This window comes from Ictalurus furcatus, chromosome 21 (genome assembly GCF_023375685.1).
Source record: "Ictalurus furcatus strain D&B chromosome 21, Billie_1.0, whole genome shotgun sequence".
Lineage (NCBI taxonomy): Eukaryota > Metazoa > Chordata > Actinopteri > Siluriformes > Ictaluridae > Ictalurus > Ictalurus furcatus.
Genome location: NC_071275.1, coordinates 15,419,637 through 15,440,037, shown reverse-complemented (window position 1 = coordinate 15,440,037; position 20,401 = coordinate 15,419,637). Strand labels below are relative to the sequence as shown.

General features: G+C 40.8%; 2 protein-coding genes across 2 annotated transcripts in view; one reads left to right on the top strand and one right to left on the bottom strand.

Moving 5' to 3' along the window:
• The window catches only part of ncoa3 (nuclear receptor coactivator 3), a 44,955-nt gene extending 32,510 nt beyond the window's left edge, over positions 1–12,445 (top strand). The window contains exons 4-24 of the mRNA XM_053652614.1: positions 594–698; positions 818–978; positions 1,438–1,538; positions 1,622–1,796; positions 1,879–2,064; positions 2,384–2,470; positions 2,624–2,767; positions 3,022–3,169; positions 3,736–4,319; positions 4,464–5,446; positions 5,719–5,836; positions 5,986–6,144; positions 6,330–6,560; positions 6,741–6,849; positions 7,868–8,039; positions 8,342–8,698; positions 8,988–9,101; positions 9,231–9,456; positions 9,623–9,800; positions 10,438–10,621; positions 10,827–12,445. Coding sequence (XP_053508589.1) covers positions 613–698; positions 818–978; positions 1,438–1,538; positions 1,622–1,796; positions 1,879–2,064; positions 2,384–2,470; positions 2,624–2,767; positions 3,022–3,169; positions 3,736–4,319; positions 4,464–5,446; positions 5,719–5,836; positions 5,986–6,144; positions 6,330–6,560; positions 6,741–6,849; positions 7,868–8,039; positions 8,342–8,698; positions 8,988–9,101; positions 9,231–9,456; positions 9,623–9,800; positions 10,438–10,621; positions 10,827–10,835 — 4,512 coding nt within the window. The 5' untranslated portion in view covers positions 594–612 and the 3' untranslated portion in view covers positions 10,836–12,445. The remainder of the gene's footprint in view (positions 1–593; positions 699–817; positions 979–1,437; positions 1,539–1,621; positions 1,797–1,878; positions 2,065–2,383; positions 2,471–2,623; positions 2,768–3,021; positions 3,170–3,735; positions 4,320–4,463; positions 5,447–5,718; positions 5,837–5,985; positions 6,145–6,329; positions 6,561–6,740; positions 6,850–7,867; positions 8,040–8,341; positions 8,699–8,987; positions 9,102–9,230; positions 9,457–9,622; positions 9,801–10,437; positions 10,622–10,826) is intronic.
• Positions 12,446–14,927: 2,482 nt separating this feature from the next.
• LOC128625286 (DNA-binding protein inhibitor ID-1) lies at positions 14,928–16,064 on the bottom strand. Its single transcript, XM_053653485.1, has 2 exons — positions 15,633–16,064; positions 14,928–15,516 (listed from the first exon to the last, which is right to left on the bottom strand). The coding sequence occupies exons 1-2, from the start codon at positions 15,978–15,980 to the stop codon at positions 15,481–15,483; spliced, it is 384 nt and encodes a 127-aa protein (XP_053509460.1). The 5' UTR covers positions 15,981–16,064; the 3' UTR covers positions 14,928–15,480.
• Positions 16,065–20,401: the final 4,337 nt, after the last annotated feature.

The following is a 20,401-nucleotide window of genomic DNA, read 5'->3' as shown; positions in this document are numbered from 1 at the left end:
GAGCTGTTAAACAGAATAAAAGCTTTAGTGTATATCATTTCCTTAGACTGGAAAAATTGCGAACCTTTTTTGGCTCCTGAAATACACACTTTAGCATCAGTTCCTGGTTTTTTCTTTCTTTCACAAAACCTTTTAAATGATATCGATCCCTTCGACTTTGCCTCATTATGAGAATCCACACTGTGCTCTAGCTTCCGGAGGGAGAGTATTGACCCTCTGTGAGAGTCGGTACTGCAGAGAAACAAACACACACACACACACACACACACACACACACACACACACACACACACTGAACGAGGGATGACCCATTTCTCCTGGGGCCCTGCTTCATTCAGTCATCATCAGTGTATACACACACACGCTTGCGCGGTGTCTTGCTCAGCTGGAACATTCCTTACTTTCAGCTAAATGTGGGAATACTTAAACCTAAGCTGCCTAATTCACACACACATACACTGATGCGCTTAGATCATTTCCTTGATTCCTTAATTCTGAGTTAATTCTGTTGAGTATTTACATTCCAAATTTACAATTAAATGTGTGTGTGTGTGTGTGTGTGTGTGTGTGTGTGTGTGTGTGTGTGTATCCAGGTGCTGATATGTGTTGAAGATGAGTGGACCAGGGGAGAGAACTCTGGAGTCATTGGGCTACGACCGGAAACGTAAACTCTCCACTTGTGACACACCAGGACTAGGGTAAGAGTGTGTGTGTGTGTGTGTGTGTGTGTGTGTGAGAATCAGAATTTGTGGTGATGAGCTAAAATATCACACCAATCTTATAAATTTTTTGAATGCACATGTACGTCTTTATCCAGGTGTGATAAGCGTCGGAGAGAGCAGGAGTGTAAATACATTGAGGAGCTTGCAGAGCTGATCTCAGCTAACCTTAGTGACATCGATAACTTCAACGTCAAACCGGACAAATGCGCCATCCTTAAAGAGACAGTACGCCAGATCCGGCAGATTAAAGAGCAAGGTAGGGCAACTCTGCTGCAGCTGTAGATCACTATGCTTTTGATTACTAATTTGTTTTTGTTGTTTTTTTTTTTCTTCATGATAATTGCTGGAAAAAAGGCTTGAAAGCCTAGTGAGTGTTTTTGTAAAGTGCTGCCATCTGGTGGTGGTTGTACAACACCAACTTCATGCAACAGATGCATGTCAATCACATTGATGACAGTAAAAGTACATCATTTTTTGGAAAAATACAAGTGCTTGGATTTTGATTCGAACATTGGTTCATCATCTTGTAATGAATGAATTGATAACATTTGAAAATACACGTAGCACCAACAAACCAACTCAGAGTCTATAATTAATTATAGAGCTGCTGTTAATGAGCATGACAGTATTTATTTATTTTTTGGTCTTTTCATGATGTATTGATATGACCAGCTGCTTGACCATGCTCATTGTTATATGTACTGATTCTTTGCAGGAAAGGGTTCATGTGGCGATGATGATGTCCAAAAGGCAGACGTGTCCTCTACGGGTCAAGGGGTCATCGACAAAGACCATCTGGGCCCTCTGCTGTTGCAGGTTAGCAAGATCACTGGAACATTTACTTAACATGTTTTTGGCTCTTTTTATGTCCTTTTTGCCTCAACCTCTTTCTCTTTCAGGCATTGGATGGCTTCCTTTTTGTGGTGAACCGAGAGGGAAGCATCGTGTTTGTGTCCGACAATGTGACTCAGTATCTGCAGTACAAGCAGGAGGAGCTGATCAACACCAGTGTCTATAACATCCTGCATCAGGAGGACCGTGAAGAGCTGCAGAAAAACCTGCCCAAAGCCAGTGGTACACATCTTTCCATTTACTGATATACTTTTAGCTTTGAAATTTCCATGCAGAATAATGTTCCGTGTGTGTGTGAGTATAGGTGTGAATGGTGTTTCATGGACTGGAGATGCCACTCGTCAGAAAAGCCACACCTTTAATTGTCGGATGCTGGTGAAGTTTGGCTATGGAGGCCCTGGAGCAGAGGATGGAGCAGGAAGGCCACGTTACGAGACCATGCAATGTTTTGCACTTACCCAGCCTAAAGCCATGATGGAGGAGGGTGAAGGTGCAGTTCGTCTCCACTCAGACACCTACACATTCACCTAACGACTCGCACAAAATCACAACTATACAGTTGATCACATATGATGTTAAATATCATCTCTGCTAATACAATACAAATCGTACATTCAAACAAACCATGTGACTCCATTCATGGAGTGTTCCCACTCCCAGTGTTTCCAAGATGAATTAAATGAGTTAGGGAGACTACTCTGGTCCTGTAGCATTTACATTTACTCGATTGGCTGCACTTTTAGTGTCCGCTTTCTCACAGTCCTGTACGTTGAGTGATAACTGATTAAGTGTACATGTCGTGTGTGCAGATCTGCAGTCTTGTATGATCTGTGTGGCACGGAGAGTGACCGCAGTGGAGCGCACAGAGAGATTCAGCACCAGGCACGAGCTCTCGGGTGAGCATATGTCTGGTCTTACTGTAATTCATGTATAATTTAAGGTGCTGCAGTATTCTCATGTGTATCAGTATCATAACTGTGGTTATTGGCACGTGGATCAGGTTATGGCTTTGCTCGTAAATCTATATGTGTATTTTTTTTTAATAACAGGTAAGCTAATTGAGATCGAGCAGCAAAGCTCCTTACACACCACCATGCGTCCCGGATGGGAGGATCTGGTGCGTAGGTGTTTGCAGATGTTCTTACATCACAGTGAAGGCCAGCCTTGGTCCTGTAAACGACACTACCAGGAGGGTAAGTGCACATCTTTCAGAACCTCTCACCTTTTGCAGTGCAAGAGTTGCATTTAAACATGAACATTAAGAGCAGGAAGTAGCTGACGTATAAGGGTATTCAGTAGATGTTTTGCATGGTCCAAGTATAGTTAAAGATGTAGCATTTTTAGATATTTGATGCATCATACAGGAACTGTCTTGGCGTTCCCTGTAGAAAGTATCAAACCTACCTGTCTTGGAATCATGACTAATTCTCTGAATTTCTCTCTCTAGCTTGCATACGTGGTCGAGCAGAGACTCCACTGTACCACTTTTCCCTTTCTGACGGAACTCCAGTAACTGCGCAGACACGCAGCGAGCTCTGCCGAAACCCAAATACCAACAATCCTCACAGCTACCTCTCTACTCACCTACTGCAGAGGTTTGCACTCTTTATTTCCTTTATTGTAATTTCTTATAGATCATTTTTGTGCACTTCTGCTGACATAACCTTTAAATGGTTAAATTGTTTTAGTTTAGGTGAATTAATCATTTGAGTGCATAAATTGTCAATGCAGTGGTATTGCTTCTTTTTTTATTTTATTTTATTATTTAAAACGCTATTTGCGCGACTTCAAGTACTTCATTGCTACCCCTCCCTTATTCCTTTAGTACAGACATCAGTGTACTTCACTTTCATTCCTATATTAGAGAAGCTCATGCCTTTAGTGTTCACTTTCCTCTTACACGATTACTCTTAATATCTCTTGTGCCCATTTATTTGCCAGCAGCTTTATTAGAGCCTCCATTAGTGTCTTGTCCATTGATCCCATACTTTAGGGTACGTCTGGAATATACACTTAACTCACTGGACATATTATAGATGGTGTACAAATTTATTCAGATCTGCATTGATTTATAGCTGTTATGTTCAGTAGTTCCCATACTGAGACCCTGCTCTGGTCTTACTCATCCACTCTTTTTTTTTTTTTTCCCCTTCTCTTTTAGGGAACAGAATGGTTACCGGCCAAACCAAGCTGTAATGCGTTCCCAAGGAATGGGTGGTGCCAACCATAATTCCCAAGTGAATATGACTCCTGGTGGGCAGATAGGCATGGGCAATGCCAGAGGCTATGGCATGAATGACCCGGGGCATATGGGACCCAGAGGAGGCCCCATGTATGGCCCTGGGAACAGAATGAATCAGATGAACTCAGTGCACCAGATGAATCAAATGAACCAGTTGAACTCTATGAATCAGATGAACCAGATGAATGCGATGAATCCGATGAACCAAATGAATCAGATGACTCCTATGAATCAAATGAATCAGATGGGTTCATTGAATCAGATGACCCAGATGAACCCCATGAATCAGATGAATCAGCTTAACCCTATGAGTCAAATGAATCAGATGGGGCATCCCGGAATGAATCAGCACCCACAGCACTTCCATAGTGGAGGGTATAGCCTGGGCATGACCAGTCCATCCCATGGTAGCCCAGGTATGAACCCGTCTCAGCAGAGCATCATGGGATCTCCACGGATACGAGGAAGCCCCAAGATGGGAGCTAGCCCCTTCTCACCAGGAGGTATGAGCTTTACAAGTACATGTATGCACATCTCTGTCTCCCGTATTTATCATGTAGTTACAACTGCCACTAAATAAGAGAATTGCGCTTTTTACTAGTATTACATTTTCTTATGCTATTTGTATTACTATATATCTTTAACAGGTATGCATTCTCCTATGGGGCCTGTTGGAATGACTGGCAGTAGTAGCTCCTCTGGTGGCAGCACTTTCTCAAGCAGCTCCCTCAATGCCCTGCAGGCCATCAGTGAGGGAGTAGGCTCCTCCCTCCCCTCCACTCTCACCTCACCTTCTCACAAATCAGACAGCTCACCCAGCATCAACACCACTCAGCCTGGTCAACCAAACCAGTCTGGCGCCAGTAAAGGGCCTAATACGGGTGAAATAAAGAGCCCTGCTAGTACTCCTAGCACAGGGACGGACCAGCAACATGCGAACGTGTCCGAAACTTCAACAGATAAGCCAGATAGTCAGTGCAACAAAGATGGCCAGACTGGAGCTGATGTGCAGCGGAAGGGTCCAGAAGGAAAGGGCCATAAGAAGCTACTCCAGCTGCTTACATCTCCACCGGAAGAGCTTGCCATGGGAACTGGCGCACCCCCTCCTGGACGTGCTTCAACTCCTATCGGTGCTGACTCAAAAGAGGCTGGAGGTTGCATGATGAGCCCGTCTTCCACTGGTGTATCTTCATCATCATCTGCTTCATCAGGAGGCATGACAGCGCAACATGGTTCAGGATGCGTGTCATCTACGGGCTGCATGGGTAGCCATCTCTCGTCTCATTCGCTGCAGGAGAAACACAAGATCCTCCACAAGCTCCTGCAGAACGGCAACACGCCGGACGAGGTGGCGCGCATCACAGCTGAGGCCACGGGGAAGGTTAGCCTTGCTTCAGAACACCAGGGCTCAGAGGGCGTAGGGTCGGAGGTTAAACAGGAGCAGCACAGTCCAAAGAAGCCGAACGCTCTGCTCCACTATCTTTTGAACAAGGACGATACCAAGGAGACTGGCACTGAGGGCAAACCAGGACTGGATGAGCTGGAGGGTCGTGGGGTTGGTGCGGTAGGAGCCACAACTACGGACTCCAGCAGTCTGGATAGCAAGATCAAAATCGAGCCACCTGATGAGGTATGTGACATGCAGTGATGATCGATAAATGTATGATAAATTACTGCCCAATTTACACCTGAAGTGGTAAACCATGCCAGAACCCTGCCTCATCCAATGCGCTGCCATATTAATTAACCTGACCCTGCATGCTTCATATCTGAACAACTTTTTAATGGCTTTCACATGATCCCAGCCCTGACACACTAATCTAATTGCAGCTTGTATATTTACAGCAATTGCTGATTCATTGATGATATTTACAGATACATTGAATGTTTATGTTCTTCCAGTTGCAAAGCCTGGAGAGCATTCTAGGAGGCTTGAAACCTGGTTCTGGGATGTTTCCTGATTCCGGAAGCAAAGATGGAGAGAATAAGAAAGGAAATGGACCCAACAATACTGCACATGGTAAGACCTGATCTTGGCTCTGCAGTATCACTGTGTACAACGGATAACCACAAGAGATGTTAATAATACTGGAAGGTCTGAAGTATTCAACAGTACACAGATTGACCCAACTCATTTATTTAATTTTTTTTTTCTTTTCACTGTTGTAGATCGTGAGGGTGTAGGGATGGGCCCCGGGCCTCGAGTGCCCTTCCAGAGAGCAATATCTGTGGACAGTAAACCATTTAGTGGGGCAAGAGGAACAGGGAGGAGAAGTGCCCCCTCATCTCTCATTAAACAGGAGAGCTTGGACAGCCACATAGGCATGGGTGAGGAGAGAAATTCCGCATTAAATAGAGGGTTACCTATCTTTTACTAAGATTTAATAATACTAAGTATTTTGATATCTTAATATCAATATCTTGTTATTTAATATTAATATCAATATCTTGATATCTTTTTGCTTCATGAAAGTCTTTTCTCATCATCTCCTGATCGTTTGCTCTTTCCACAGGAGGTCCTAACAGGCAAATGGGCATGAACCAGATGCCACCTATGATGGGACCAGGTGATTGGAGGATGCCAGGCTCCGTTGGCAGTCCAGGGGGCTCTAACGGGCACCCCGGTATGGGTTGTCCAGGCATGGATCCAAATCCCAAGGGAATGATGGGAGGTCCCATGATGAACAGGTCAAATAGTGTACCAACACCCAGATCCATGCTACAGCAGCAATTAATGGATATGGGTATGTCGTTAAGCTTATATACAGTATCTGTGCATTGTATAACATCTGTGGGCTAGTGAATATAATTATTGTAATTATCTATTAATGATCTATTATATAATTATATAATATTGTATTATAAGTATCTGTATAGAGTTATTCTGTGTATTGAATGTTTGTGTTTTGTTTGTGTGTGTGTAGGTCAAAATGAGGTGGGGATGAACACATTCAGAGGACAGCCACATCCTCCTCAGTCTCCATCATGGCCAGACTGTGGCATGGGCATGGAGGGACCCCCTAATGCAAACAGGTGAAGCTTTTATCAGTTATCCATATAGAGCATTTTGGACTAGTTACTGCGTTAGTCTTGAACTCCGGTCTGGTAATTCTCATCACTCAATGTAACCAAGAACCATCCAACTGATCTGAACTCCTGAAAACAAACTTTTTAGTCTAAACCGATGACCATATAAATGCTGTTTGTCCTGATGTTTTCAACTATGTGTACAATTACTAGTACATGAAATGATCCTTAACCCTCAAAGACCGAAACCACTGCCCGTGGCTAAAAATAACTGTTGTTTTAAAATGTTTAATAATTTCTGAACCGCTAATCCAATCTGTATGCTTTAAAATGTCCCGTAAAGTGGAGATTCTCAGCTTTTCAGTCATATCACATTTTATCTCAGTTGGACGTTCAGGTGCTCCATAGTGAATGCGGTTATGACATGGTTACTCTGTCATGTTCTGCAGAATATTATTGTAATAAGTGGCTATAACTTGCTAATGGAATATTAGATGAAGACAAAATTTCATTTGGAAGTCTTGAAACATCCAGGTATAACTTTCTAAAGGAAAAAACATCCAAACTTCAGGAGGTTTTTTTTTTTTTTTTTGAGTTCACAATAAAAAAAAAAAAACTAAAAAAAAAAACCACCAAAATTTTTCTAAACATTCTGGATAATTCATCCATTCTCAACCAAAAAAATTTAAATTGGGACTTTAAATGAGCTAGATTTGAAAATTCAAGTTCTCCTGTTTAAAATGTTATATGGCACTTGATGCCGAGTGCTAGAATAAGTTAGAAAAACAAAACAAAATACAGGAGAGATCTAAGTCTTTAAGGGTTAAGTATCTGAGGCTAAGCATGAACTTAATGAACTGTGTTATAGGTTGTTCTTTCTGTACTGTAACAACACTATCTACTTAAACTACTACTTTCTACATGAGCTGTATTTCTCTTGTGGATATGTACATGTACGTTAGTATACGTACACGTCGCTTATATTCAGTGAGGTTTTTTTTAATTTTTTTATGTACGTGTTCAGCTTGCCGTTTGGCAACCCCCTGGACGACCTACTTGCTCCTCCATCCACCACTGAAGGGCAGAGTGACGAGCGAGCTCTGCTTGACCAGCTCGACTCCCTCCTCAACAACACAGACAACCTCGGCCTGGAGGAGATCGACCGAGCACTTGGGATCCCAGACCTCGTTGGCCAGGTCTGACAAGAATGCCGTTTTGTAGATATGTACTGGGCGGAAATGGGGGATGTTGGAATGACATTACATATCTGTTGTGTTACAACAGAAATAGATTCATTTTATATGGACTCATTCTGATAGGTTGATAGGCAGTGTCACCACATAGTTTAAGACACTAAAATAAGCACACAGCTCTAGTTTACACTTCTGCCCTATTTTTGGAATGTACCCCAAGACATTTGATACTGTTTTGTTAACACTGAATCCTTTTTAGGATGCATTTTAAATGTAATGCAATCTTCAATCTTTTCTTCCCACAGGGCCAAAGCACAGAGCAACCAGCAACTCCTACAGATGCTTTCCCAGGCCCATCTCCTGATTCGTCCATGGGTATGGATCCTAAGGTCCTGTATGGAGCAGGTTATCCTGGTCCACCTTCCATGGGCATGCAGGGAGGCTATGGGCCCGGCCCTGGTCCCAATCCTGGTCCCAATCCTGGTCCCGGCCCAGGCCCGGGTCCCATACAGGGCCATCCAGGACCGGGATTTAACCCGATGATGCAGCAGATGGGTGGGATGATGGGAATTAACCCTCGTGCTCCCATGATGCGTCCACGCATGGTGAACGCTAAGCAGCCACTCAGATTGCATCTTCAGCAGAGGCTTCAGGGACAGCAGGTGAGAATACGAGATATTGTGCATCTCTTTCTGAACTATTTTAAAGCGAGACACCTGTCTTGTAATAATCATAATTGTTTATAAGCAATAATGTTTAAAGCTATAAGTTTATAACACAGCCAAGCTCATGCTGGTATCGGTGTTGTACACTGCCATGAAAGAAAAAAAAAAATCTCCTGAAACACAATACCCGAGTTAGTTCTGGCAGGTTACTCAAACTTCTAAACACAAGAATTAGCCTGAATTAGGTTGAATTATGCCTGAGTGACATTGTATTGTCATTGTACAGTTTATGAACCAGAGCCGACAGGTCATACAGATGAAAATGGAGACTGCACCAGTGGCAAACCCTGGAGTGAGGTCTGGCATGCAGCCTGGGATGCAACCTGGCATGGGAGGACAGGTATTTCACTGCTCACCCACCAAACAAATTCACATCAAGACACACAATCTTAAGAGTAAAAAAAAACAAACAAAAAAACACACATGGACTTGAAGTTTGACTTACTGACTGCTTCTCTCTCTCTCTCAGACTAGTTTTCTGAACGCTCAGATGGTGGCTCAGCGAAATCGAGAGGTGATTACTCTGAGAAGGCGGCAGATGATGATGATGATGCAGCAGCAGCAGCAGCAAGCTGCAGCTGGAGGCTTCAGCCCCCCTCCCAATGTCACTGCTCCCACTGGCATGGACAGCCCCATGGGAGGAACAGCCATGAACCAGCCAGGCCAACAGCCATTTAACTACGGAGGAAACTATGGTGAGTTAACATCCAGCATCGTTACACCAATTTTTTTTTTTAAAAAGAAAATGGTTCCTAACTGTGATTTTATTATACAACTAAGTGAATTATTGGAAAACCCAAATAATGTTAATATTCTTTTGAGTGGTGTAAACTGATTAACACCTCTGTGGTGTGATTACAGCTATGGGCCAGCAGGGTGACCCTTCATTCATGGCCACAGGCAACAGCCCACCTAATATGATGGCCGGACGTATCGGGGGCCCCCAGAATCCCATGATGCAACAGCACCCTCAGAGTGGGCCCATGTACCAGGCAGCAGATATAAAGGGATGGGGGCAGGGTGGCATGCCCATGAACAAGTGAGTGGCAAAATATAACAAAATAAACATATTTTGTGTGTATGATGTGGGTCTGCCCCCCCCCCCCTTTTTGTTGCATTAAGTTGCTTCTGATAATGATTAGTAGTAGTAGTAATAATAAGAAGAAGAATAGCAGTAATAAAGCAATAACAGCAATCTTAGAATTGGATTCTAATCTTGAAATTCTTTTCTGATATAATATTTTTGTTTTAAGTTACTTTTTTCTTTTAATTTTGTTTAACATGTTTTTAACTGTATATATTAATAACAGCTATGTTTATTTATTATTTTCTAGTGTAATGTTTTTATCTAATTTTATTTATATTACTGATCTACTTATATAATTGTTTTTCTTTGTCTGGTTATTTGGTTTTATTTTTAATCATTTTTGTCAAACTATAGTATTTTTGCTTAGCTTTTATCTCTAATTGTTTTCTCTTTGTATTGTAATGTTATTGTTATGTAATATAAAGTTGCAGTTTGTTGTTTAAATAAAAATCATTTATTTTTTATTTCTTTAAATAACTTAAACACTTTGCAAGCTATAATAACAATATATTATTTGATATGATAGTACAGCTATATAGCTCTTAAAATAAATTCCCTGCCTTACTTTTTTGTTGTTTTTGTTTTTTAGTTCATACCCTCAGCAGCAGCAGCAGCAGTTCTCCCAGCAGGGGGCACCAGCGCAGTATGGGGGCATGATGATGAATGGAACCATGCAGGGAGGAGTGAATGGGCCAGGACAGATGATGCCGATGCAAGGGCAGATGGGAATGAACCCCGTGGGCATGGGTCGCATGCCATTGGGTCCTGATCAGGTACACAGTAGTAGCAGTGTGCATTATTAGCCTTTTAGTTGTTTAGTTTTAATTGAGAGAGAGTGTTTTATCCAGTTTATTTTTCATTATAGCCCATGGTAGTAGAATTTAAAAGTAAATATTCAGCAAACAAGCAAAAATAATAATGTATGACACCTTTTTATATTCTTAACCAAACTTGGATTTTGTATTGCATGTTTTGCAGAAGTACTGAAGCAGGGCACCTTTTCAGCGAGAGAGGAAAGCAGAGCAGAGTCATATTACTCTGAGCAAACCCCAAGAGCAGACACACGGCACCGCCCAGCTAATGGAAAACCTGGACATGAGACAGAGGACTCGTCCACGTCACTGTGTTTTAATACTCTCTGAAGCGTGCGTGCGTGCGTGACCCCTAAATAGAGTTTGCGTGCAGCGCTCCGTCGAACTGCAGCCAAACTCGTGCTCTTATACAAAGCTGTGTGAGTGTAATGCCGTACTTCACCACCAGAGGGTGTGATTTTCTCTCGCTGTTGAACTGCCCAGGTGCTGGGTGGGGATGCACTTTATCACAAGTCTAATAAGGAAAAGAATATCTGCAATATGTCTTGCTCATTCTAGCCTTATTTAAAGACTGTATATGTTCAGAAAAGACCTTCATGGTGACAAGACCTGTTTTAGCAGAAACCTTGCTTTCAGGACAGACTGCTCCAATTCCACACTATATGCAGCTATGAGCAATAATCTTCTCCTCTATGCCATATATGTTAAAATGGTGCACCATTAAAATAACAGAGCAAAAGGTACTGCAGTATTAACTGGGCTTTTTGTTTTATATGTGAATAAGAACCGACTTGTACATGCTGTACGCTCCAAATGTATCATATGTGCCCTTATTATATACTGTACATTTTTGCACAGATTTGGCCCACGTGAGGTCCAGCATATTATATTTTAGGTCAATATTGCTTTGGGTGTTAATTCTATTTTAACTTTCTCAAAGGGAAAACATTTTTAAAAGATTTTTTATCTTTTTCTGATCTAGCCGCGTTTTCTTTACAGTATTGCAGTGATGACAGCCATTTGGTTTTTTTGTTTGTTTGGTTTTTTTCTTGGAGGGCACTTTTTTTCTTTTCTGTGGAAATGAACCGGAGAAATCGTATCTGATTAAGCAGTTACATTTAAGAAGACATCATGGTTTATGTTTGTGTTTTTATCTGTACATTTTATGGACATGTTGGTGAAATTGAGTAAGACGGTTATTTGCTCAGCCTTTCTCTGTGAGCTAGCTGTTACTATCCTTTATGGTTTCACTTTTAAGCTCTGGGTCTTCATAAATCTACCTTTAAAAAAAATTGCACAATCCAAAGATATAGATATTTCATTGCTTTGCTGAAATTTTAACCTTACCAGTAGGCTTTCTGTGTGAATGAACAGAGTGTAAGGTACATATCATATAAGCTTATCATTATGATTTTGTACATGCTGTTCCCAACCAATGTAATTCTTTAATTTCAAGGCCAGTTCATAGAGATTTAAAAAACAAAAAACAAAACAAAAAAAAAACAAAAAAAACAGACAAACATTCAACATATCAGTCTTTTCTCTCCAATCATTCTAAAAAAATTTTTGGGCAGAAAATCTTTGATTTATTTTGTCTTTTATTTTCAAGTAGAATACATTGGATCATAATTAAATATTTGGAAATGAGAAATCACAATGTTCTGATTAATTTATGTGGACAAGGGAGCGAATAAGCTGATGTTTTACCGGATGTAAATCGCAATACAATTTATTCTTTTCCTCGATGTTGATATTGTTGTAAATAAAATTTATATTTAAACATGATTCATTGACTGCAGCGTTGGAAGTGTGTCAATTTTTGTGTATGGCCACATGGTGGCGCCAAAAACAAACCAAAAGCATAATTTCTATTGTAGCATACAACTTTTCATGTACATAAGGATGATTATTGTTATCATTTGGGGAAAATGTGTGAACTATTAGACATTTAACATTCTTAAAATGACTACATCTCTTTCTTTGGGTGCTTAAGGATTCTTAGCTTCCTAAAGTGTTTTTTCTTGGAACCCTCGTTGATAGGAAATGGCATGTCGTCGTTTTCTACATGGAACTTTCGAGGGTTTTCTAAGAGATAAACCAGCATTCTTGGAACATTTAGACCACTTAAGGGTTCTTAAGCTGTTCCTCTAGGGGAACCCATAAAAATTCTATGTAGAAGCCTACAAGAGTGTTTGCCTATCATATAGGGTTCTGAGTAGACCCCTTGATTATCCAATAAATATTAAAAGACGCTTTAAAAGACCTTTTAATGGTTTGTTCAGTGTTTGAAGAAGATATTCATTAAATTTTTGATAGAATAATTAAAGGTTTTACTTAGAACGCATTCTGATCGGGAAACACTCTTGTAAGCTTGTACATAAGAGAAACCTTAAAGGTTCTTGTAGCCTACCCAGAAAGAGAAGTAGAACCCTTAATTTTCCAATGAACATTTAAAGGACTTATTTTTTTCCTCCCTGAATGTGAACAAGCCATTAAATTGTTTTATTTTAAAGGGTACTTTCTTCCTCTGCTGGAACCAATAAAGGTTAGAAGCCTACAAGAGTGTTTCCCTATCATAAGGAGTTCTGAGTAGAACCCTTAATTATCCAATAAACATTTAAAGACCCTTATGTTAAGACATGTTAATGGTTTGTTTAGTGTTAGAAGATCTTCTTTAAATGTTTATTGGATAATTAAAGGTTTTACTTAGAACTCTTTCTGATAGGGAAACCCTCTTCTAGGCTTCTTCTAAGGTTCTTGTTGAAGCCTACGCAGAAAGAGTTTGAAGTAGAACCCTTAATTATACAATGAACATTTTAATGATTTGTTCCCCCTGTGTGAACAAGCCATTAAATTGTCTTCCTTTAAAGGGTACTCTCTTCCACTGCTGGAAGCATTAAAGGTTCTATGTACATCCCTACAATCCTAGACCCCCCCCCCCTTTAAATCTTTATTTGGTTAATAAAGTCTGTGTGCACAGAAGAAAAGTTAAAACTCTGGTTTGTTGCTAAAACAATGTTTTCCCCTATCTCAGAGAGAGAGCGAGAGAGAGAGCGAGAGAGAGCGAGAGAGAGCGAGAGAGAGCGAGAGAGAGAGAGCGAGAGAGAGAGCTCCAAGCTATGAACATTTAAAGAACTCTTTTGTTTCCTATAGAGTGTATGGAGTGATGTGTGTATGGAGTAAAAATTATTTCATTTAGGAGATGCACGTGCCTTCTAGATGAGGTCAAATGAGTCGAATTTAGCCTGTGCATCTGGTGCATTAATAATAAACAATAGGCCGACTTATAGAATATATATATATATATATATATATATATATATATATATATATATATATATATATATATATATATTTTTTATTTTTTTTTTTAATTTTTTTTTTTTTAAAGATCCGTTGTATAGTCGTGTGTGAGAAAGTGTCCAGAGGGGGATTGAGAGCTCCTTTTGGCCGTCTTCCTGGCGCATCTGCGGCCGCGGGGCTCTTGTGGATTTTACTGTTTGTTAATGTTTCAATCAGCTGTGTGCGCTGGAATGTGGCGCGCTTTAACCTGAAGCTCCCCAGGTGCGCCGCGGCGCCGCTCAGTCTGCGCGCTCCCCCCTCCCTCCCTGCGCTTGGCACACAGCTATCACACAATCACACACACACACACACACACACACACACTGGCGAGGCGTGCAGCTGCGCAGGGAAATGAGGGAAAACACTGCACCGAGGAGACCGAATAAATCTTAGAACGATCCGCTTTTGCGCTCTGAAACCCATTTAACCCGCGCGCTCCCGGACCCCAAAACATCCTTAAATAGTAAAAGCGACAGGATTAACCAGTAACACTGAGATCATCATTAAAATGTGTGAAAATAGGTTTTAATCCACGTGAAATGTAATTAATCAACCATCAATTTCCTTTTTAATAATCAATATTATATGCCCTGATTCTGCGTCATTTAGGCTGTACTTGACAGCCATTTGTCTGATCGTAGAGTATGATCAGCATGAAAATGACTTTCCCTTCATTGCTGTCATTCTTTTCATTCGATTAAAGGTTGAGTCTATTTTTTTTTTAACATTGAACGCTGTGGACGTACAAACAAGTGTGTTTAGTGTGTGAGGGAAAGTCTTGAGAACTGATTTATAACCATTTCTAATGGATGACGTCATCAGTGTCCATATTACACCTTATTAAGCCTAATCATTTCTACCGAACACACACACACACACACACACACACACACACACACACACACAACGATTCACGAGTCAGAAATAAGGTTTTTTGGTCTTGTTTTAATAAAAAAAACATCAGATAGATATACATTGTAAAAAACACAATAAGACGTCCATTGTAATATACAATACATTCTGGGTTTTTTTAGTTTTTTGCTCAGCAATCTGAGAAAATCAACGCTTTATAAACACAATATAAAACTTTCTAAAGGTGTGACCGTATAAAAAGCATTGGAGAGAAAACTCGAAAGAATAGAAAAGAAAACTGCAACAACATCAGACATGGGGATCTGGCTGCGTGTTGTTAACGGTGCCGTGGATTCCACAGCAGACAGCCATCTGTGCTGAAGTTGCAGCCCCACATGAGACATGACGAATCTATGATCATGACATATTTCATATCTGATTTGACCGAGGAATGTCCTCGTAGATTTGACCACAGTCTGCTGTACACCGGGTGAGTCACCATACACCACACATAGTTCAGTGCGTCAGGAGTGAAGCAGGACTCTTGGTTCTTGCTTGGTCAGGGATGCTCTAACGTGCACCAAGTGGATACCCGGAGTTGGAGTTGGTCTGGTGCGTGTTCCTTCTTAACGGCACGCAATTCTGTCATCAGAGCAGCCATTCTGCAAGGAAACACACTTAAGATTAGACATTTTGCCTTCTTCTCATTAGACAAGTTTGAATTCCTTAATATATTACATGAGCCACACTACAATGAAAGCTCGTGTGGAATATGTACCTCGACAGAGATGCTGCCGAGCTCTGCGTTAAGAGTCGTGAGGGGGCTGCGCGGAGTGGAGCTCTTCTTTCCTGGCTCGTTCAGCTCCACCTGAAGATCCCAGATGTAGTCGATGACATGCTGAAGGATCTCCACCTTGCTGGCCTTCTTGTTGGCGGGCAGCGTGGGCACCAGCTCCTTGAGCTTGCTGTAGCAGCTGTTCATGTCCTGCAGAAAGACGCTCATGTGCTCATCCAGCAGCGGCAGCTTGCACTTGGAGATGCTCAGGCTCTGATCCGACAGGCAGCGCACTACCTCGTCTCCGCCGACCTTGCTCTTCAGAGCGCATGTAGGTCCCACAACTTTCATTCTCGCTGCTTGGTAAGTCCTTTCGGTTAAGAGTGTTGGGAAGAGTATCTTCGAGGATGACAGTTCGTCACATGCCGCTTTGCGCGACGCCGCCCGGTTTTTATCCAGTTCCAGCGCGTCGGGGCGTGGCCACAACGCGCGTGTTTTGAGCAGCGGACTAATAGGAAGTCAGGTCTACAGCTCTTCTGACCAATCACAGAGCGGCGCTGGTTATCGAGTTTACAATCTGTTTTGAGGGGGGAGGGATGGTGTTACAAATGGAAACAAATGTGTGTCTTTTACGGATGATGTGTGGAAATCCAGCTGTCCGTGGCCCCGAGACTCTGCAGGTGTAGAGAGAGAGAGAGAGAGAGAGAGAGAGAGAGAGAATGAGAATGTACAGAGGGCTCACTTTACCACCAAACATCAACACTTTCACACGAAACCATCCTAGATATTGTTACAAATTGTTGAAAGATAGCCTACATAACACAAAATCATCCTGTTTATAAAATAGTTAATTTTCCTCTTTTGCATGATTTTTCATGATCTCAGTGAATCTTAATGCGCTATGATATATTGATATTGATATTGGTATTGATAGAGTTCTTGATTTCTTTCTATAATTTCAATTTATAGATGGGACTCTTTTTTTTTTAGTTCAATGCATCTGATCATGCTACAGTTTAATATGTATGCACACATGTCAATAACATGTAAAGACAGCTGCCAGTCTAGAAACAGGCCTTGGTAGAACAATCCTTAACCCAAATCACTGATATCTCTGAGTAATGTATTGCTCATACACTCTCAGAAATAAAGGTACCAAACTGTATTTTATCTTGTGGTGTCATTCAGGGTACTTATTTTTTTGGACCACCAGTTGCCTATGTTTAATATCTTTTACCTGGGAAGGTGCATGATGTGGTGTTTCTTTAATTAGGTTTTACAACAAAGTCCTTTAAGGTCCAATTATATATTTTAGAATCACGTTTCTAGGTAAAATAAATAAATGAATAAATAAAAATTAAATACATACTCAAGACACAAAGATGCACCTTTGATTCATCGACACACATTCTAGCACTTTCATTTGCTTCAAATGAAAAGTGCAGTATAAATAAAATGTATTATTATTATTACTACTATTATTAACCATCCATCCATCCATTTTCTATACTGCTTATCCTACTAGGTCGCTGGGAAGCTGGAGCGTATCCCAGGGAGCATCGGGCACAAGGCTGGGTACACCCTGGACAGGGTGCCAATCCATCGCAGGGCACACAATCACATACACATTCACACACCCATTCATACACTACGGACACTTTGGACATGCCAATCAGCCTACCATGCATGTCTTTGGACTGGGGGAGGAAACCGGAGTACACAGAGGAAACCCCCGCAGCACAGGGAGAACATGCAAACTCCGCGCACACACAGGGCAGCAACGGGAACCGAACCCCAAACCCTGGAAGTGTGAGGTGAATGTGCTAACCACTAAGCCACCATTATTATTATTATTATTATTATTATTATTATTATTATTATGCATCAATTAATTTTTGTCTCAAGTATAGTTATACAGTTAACTATTGGAAGGTTGCATGAATTTCAATTTGTAGGACACTGAAATCTGTGTTCCAAAATCCTGGATACAGCTCTTTAAATTCCTTCACACACTGTTCCTGCATGTGTTTCGCCTTGAGCGCCCGGCTGTACTCGGTGATATGGCACCTCTCTCTCTCTCTCTCTCTCTCTCTCTCTCTCTCTCTCTCTCTCCTCAGATTGTCCAAACAAGCCACCGCAGACTGCCGGGCGCCAGCCCCGTGACGTCACCCATTCATTCGTTCTCTGACGCCTGTCAGGCTGGCGCCGCGCGGGCGGTCTCCATAGTGACTCTAAACACCGGGGGCGCGCCCCCCCTCCGCCGCGCTCCATTCACCTGCACTGCGCCGAGCCTGAGAACAAGCCGGCTGTGAGCATTTATCACCCAAAGCCTCTGATGCGATTACCGCGCAGCGCACCTGCAAAACGGCCATTGTGGCCTGAGCGCTTCAAGAGCCTCTTTCAGTGCGGAAAAAAAGAAGACAGGCAGAGTTTCGAGTCTGAAAAGAACACTAAAGTGCACCTTTGAAGCAAATGAAGCAAAAAAAAAAAAAAAAAAAAAAATTGCCCATTTGTCTTTTTTTGTTTTGTTTTGATAAGTACATCTTGCATTCCATCACACCAGGTTGCATTCTGCGCGAGCTTACTATAACGTTTTTACTTTTAAAAATAACCTTTATCCAATGCAGTTGAACTTGCATGAAAATGATCTTATTACAAATTTATTATGCATGCATGGCAGTTCAAGGTTGCATCCTGCACGAGCTTAGTATTTTTTAATAAAACCATTTGTCATAATTCTCACAGGTTGCTTTTGTGCAAAATTATAAATAATAGTTATATAATATGCTTATTATAAAGTTATCATGCATGCATGAATGTTTAGATGCTTTCATAAGGAGATCTCTTTGCATTCCATCACACAAGGCTTCCATCTGTGCAAGCCTGGTATAAAGTTTTTGCTTTTTAAAATAACTTTGAAATCAATCTGCAAGCTAAGTAACCATTGCAGTTTATACGTTTTCGGAAAAGTAGCATGTTATAAAGTTATCGTATGTAAATTGTGATTGCTTAGATGCTTTGCACATTTCCATTCGACATCCACACAAGATACACAAGATTCTGTACAAGCTTAGTATTGTTTTTTTTTTTTGTTGTTGTTTTTAAAAACGTTTTACATTTATAAATGAACTTTTGAATACACATGCAAACTAAGTAAACATTTTAGCTGTTTTAAAGTCTCTGCGTGTGTTTTTTTGTTTAAATAAAAATTTCTGAAAATGTCATTTATAGGCTGAAAAAAATGTAGTTTCATGCATGCAAGAAGTTTCAAGTAGTATCATGCATTCAAAACTGCTTAGATGCTTTGTTAAGTGCAGCTCTTTGCATTCCGTCACACAATGTTGCATTCTGCTCGCACTTAATATAAAGTTTTAGTTTTTTCCTAAAAAAAACCCACATTTGAAATAAATTTGCAATCTATGTAACCAGTGCAATTTAAATAGTTTGTTTTTATTGCTTTATTATTATTATTATTATTATTATTATTATTATTATTATTATTATTATCGTGCATCATTTTAAAACTTTATTAGAAAACAAAAGCAAATCTTAAAGTAGTTACTGTGCATGCATGAAGGCATAACTGCTTGGCTTTTGCAGAACACCAAATTAATTCTTGAAAAACTTTTTTTCTTCTTCTTCTCTCTCTCTCTCTCTCTCTCTCTCTCTCTCTCTCTCTCTCTCTCTTTTGCCTGCAGCACTCAGAAGGAGTCACAGGCTGGGTCACAGGGAGGAGGCGCACTACAATAGAAATGAGAGCTTCCATTCAGAAGTGATCATGCCCATGCTCTACTCCCTATGAAGCTAAAGTGACAAAACAACAACAACAACAACAACAACATCCATAGACTGTATATAGCACATGGACGGAGTATAATGTATTAACCTACTGTATCAGCATGCAAAAACACAATTTACCGGATTACACATCTGGCAATCATTGATGTTGTTTTTCTTTCACTTAACTGTTACATGTATTGGACATGCTGGTGACTAATTAAAGAAGCTATAAAATGCATGTAAACATTACACAAAAATTTTTTTTTCTCATGTAACACCGTTAGGTGGGCTAAATTAATTCAATAGCCTGATATAATCAGTTGATCATAATTGTAACCAGCTCTTCTGCATGTTACTTCCTTGACAGTCTAAATACCAGTTAATGGAATTCTGGGCAAAGGAAGGAAAACTCAGGCTGTGTGTATTGTTGCACTAGAATTTTGCCGTTCTCCAAGTATGCAACAAGGTTTTTATTTTTTTGTCAGAGGCGTGCTAACGGTTTGGGATCTGACCAGTTACAGCCTGAGCACTCTAGTTAGAGCACAAGTACACAGGATGAACCACAGCTTGAGAAATCTGTGCTGGAGCCGGCAAGTCTGGAGCACTCCTCCACTCGCTCAGTCAGCCTTTTGTTCAGCTGCACAAGCTATCAGCACTTCCTACCGACAGCCAACAATAAGCCTTCACAGCTGGCCTGAACTGGGCAGAGCCTGTTTACCCCACATCAAGGCAAGGGGAGGGGAGAAAGAAAAAGTGAAACATATTGCATGGAAGTGCTGATGCCCCTCACACATATGAACCGTGTAAAACTTTATCACACAAGACACTTTCAGATAGATACGTTACAGAAAACAGCAAGTTTCAATTTTCCCTTTGAGTATATAATAGTTTAATGGTATCATTTATGATCCTGTACATGCATAGTTGTTTTGATGGATGAAATATTGGTTTATATTTGAGGAGTATAATTGCACATTTAAAGGAATATAAAG

Excerpts from the sequence above, each read along its gene's own strand:
- LOC128625286 (XM_053653485.1), bottom strand. The coding sequence starts at position 15,980 with ATGAAAGTTGTGGGACCTACATGCGCTCTGAAGAGCAAGGTCGGCGGA. Across the intron at positions 15,517-15,632 it reads TCGGCAGCATCTCTGTCGAG|AATGGCTGCTCTGATGACAG; the intron begins GTACATATTCCA and ends GTTTCCTTGCAG.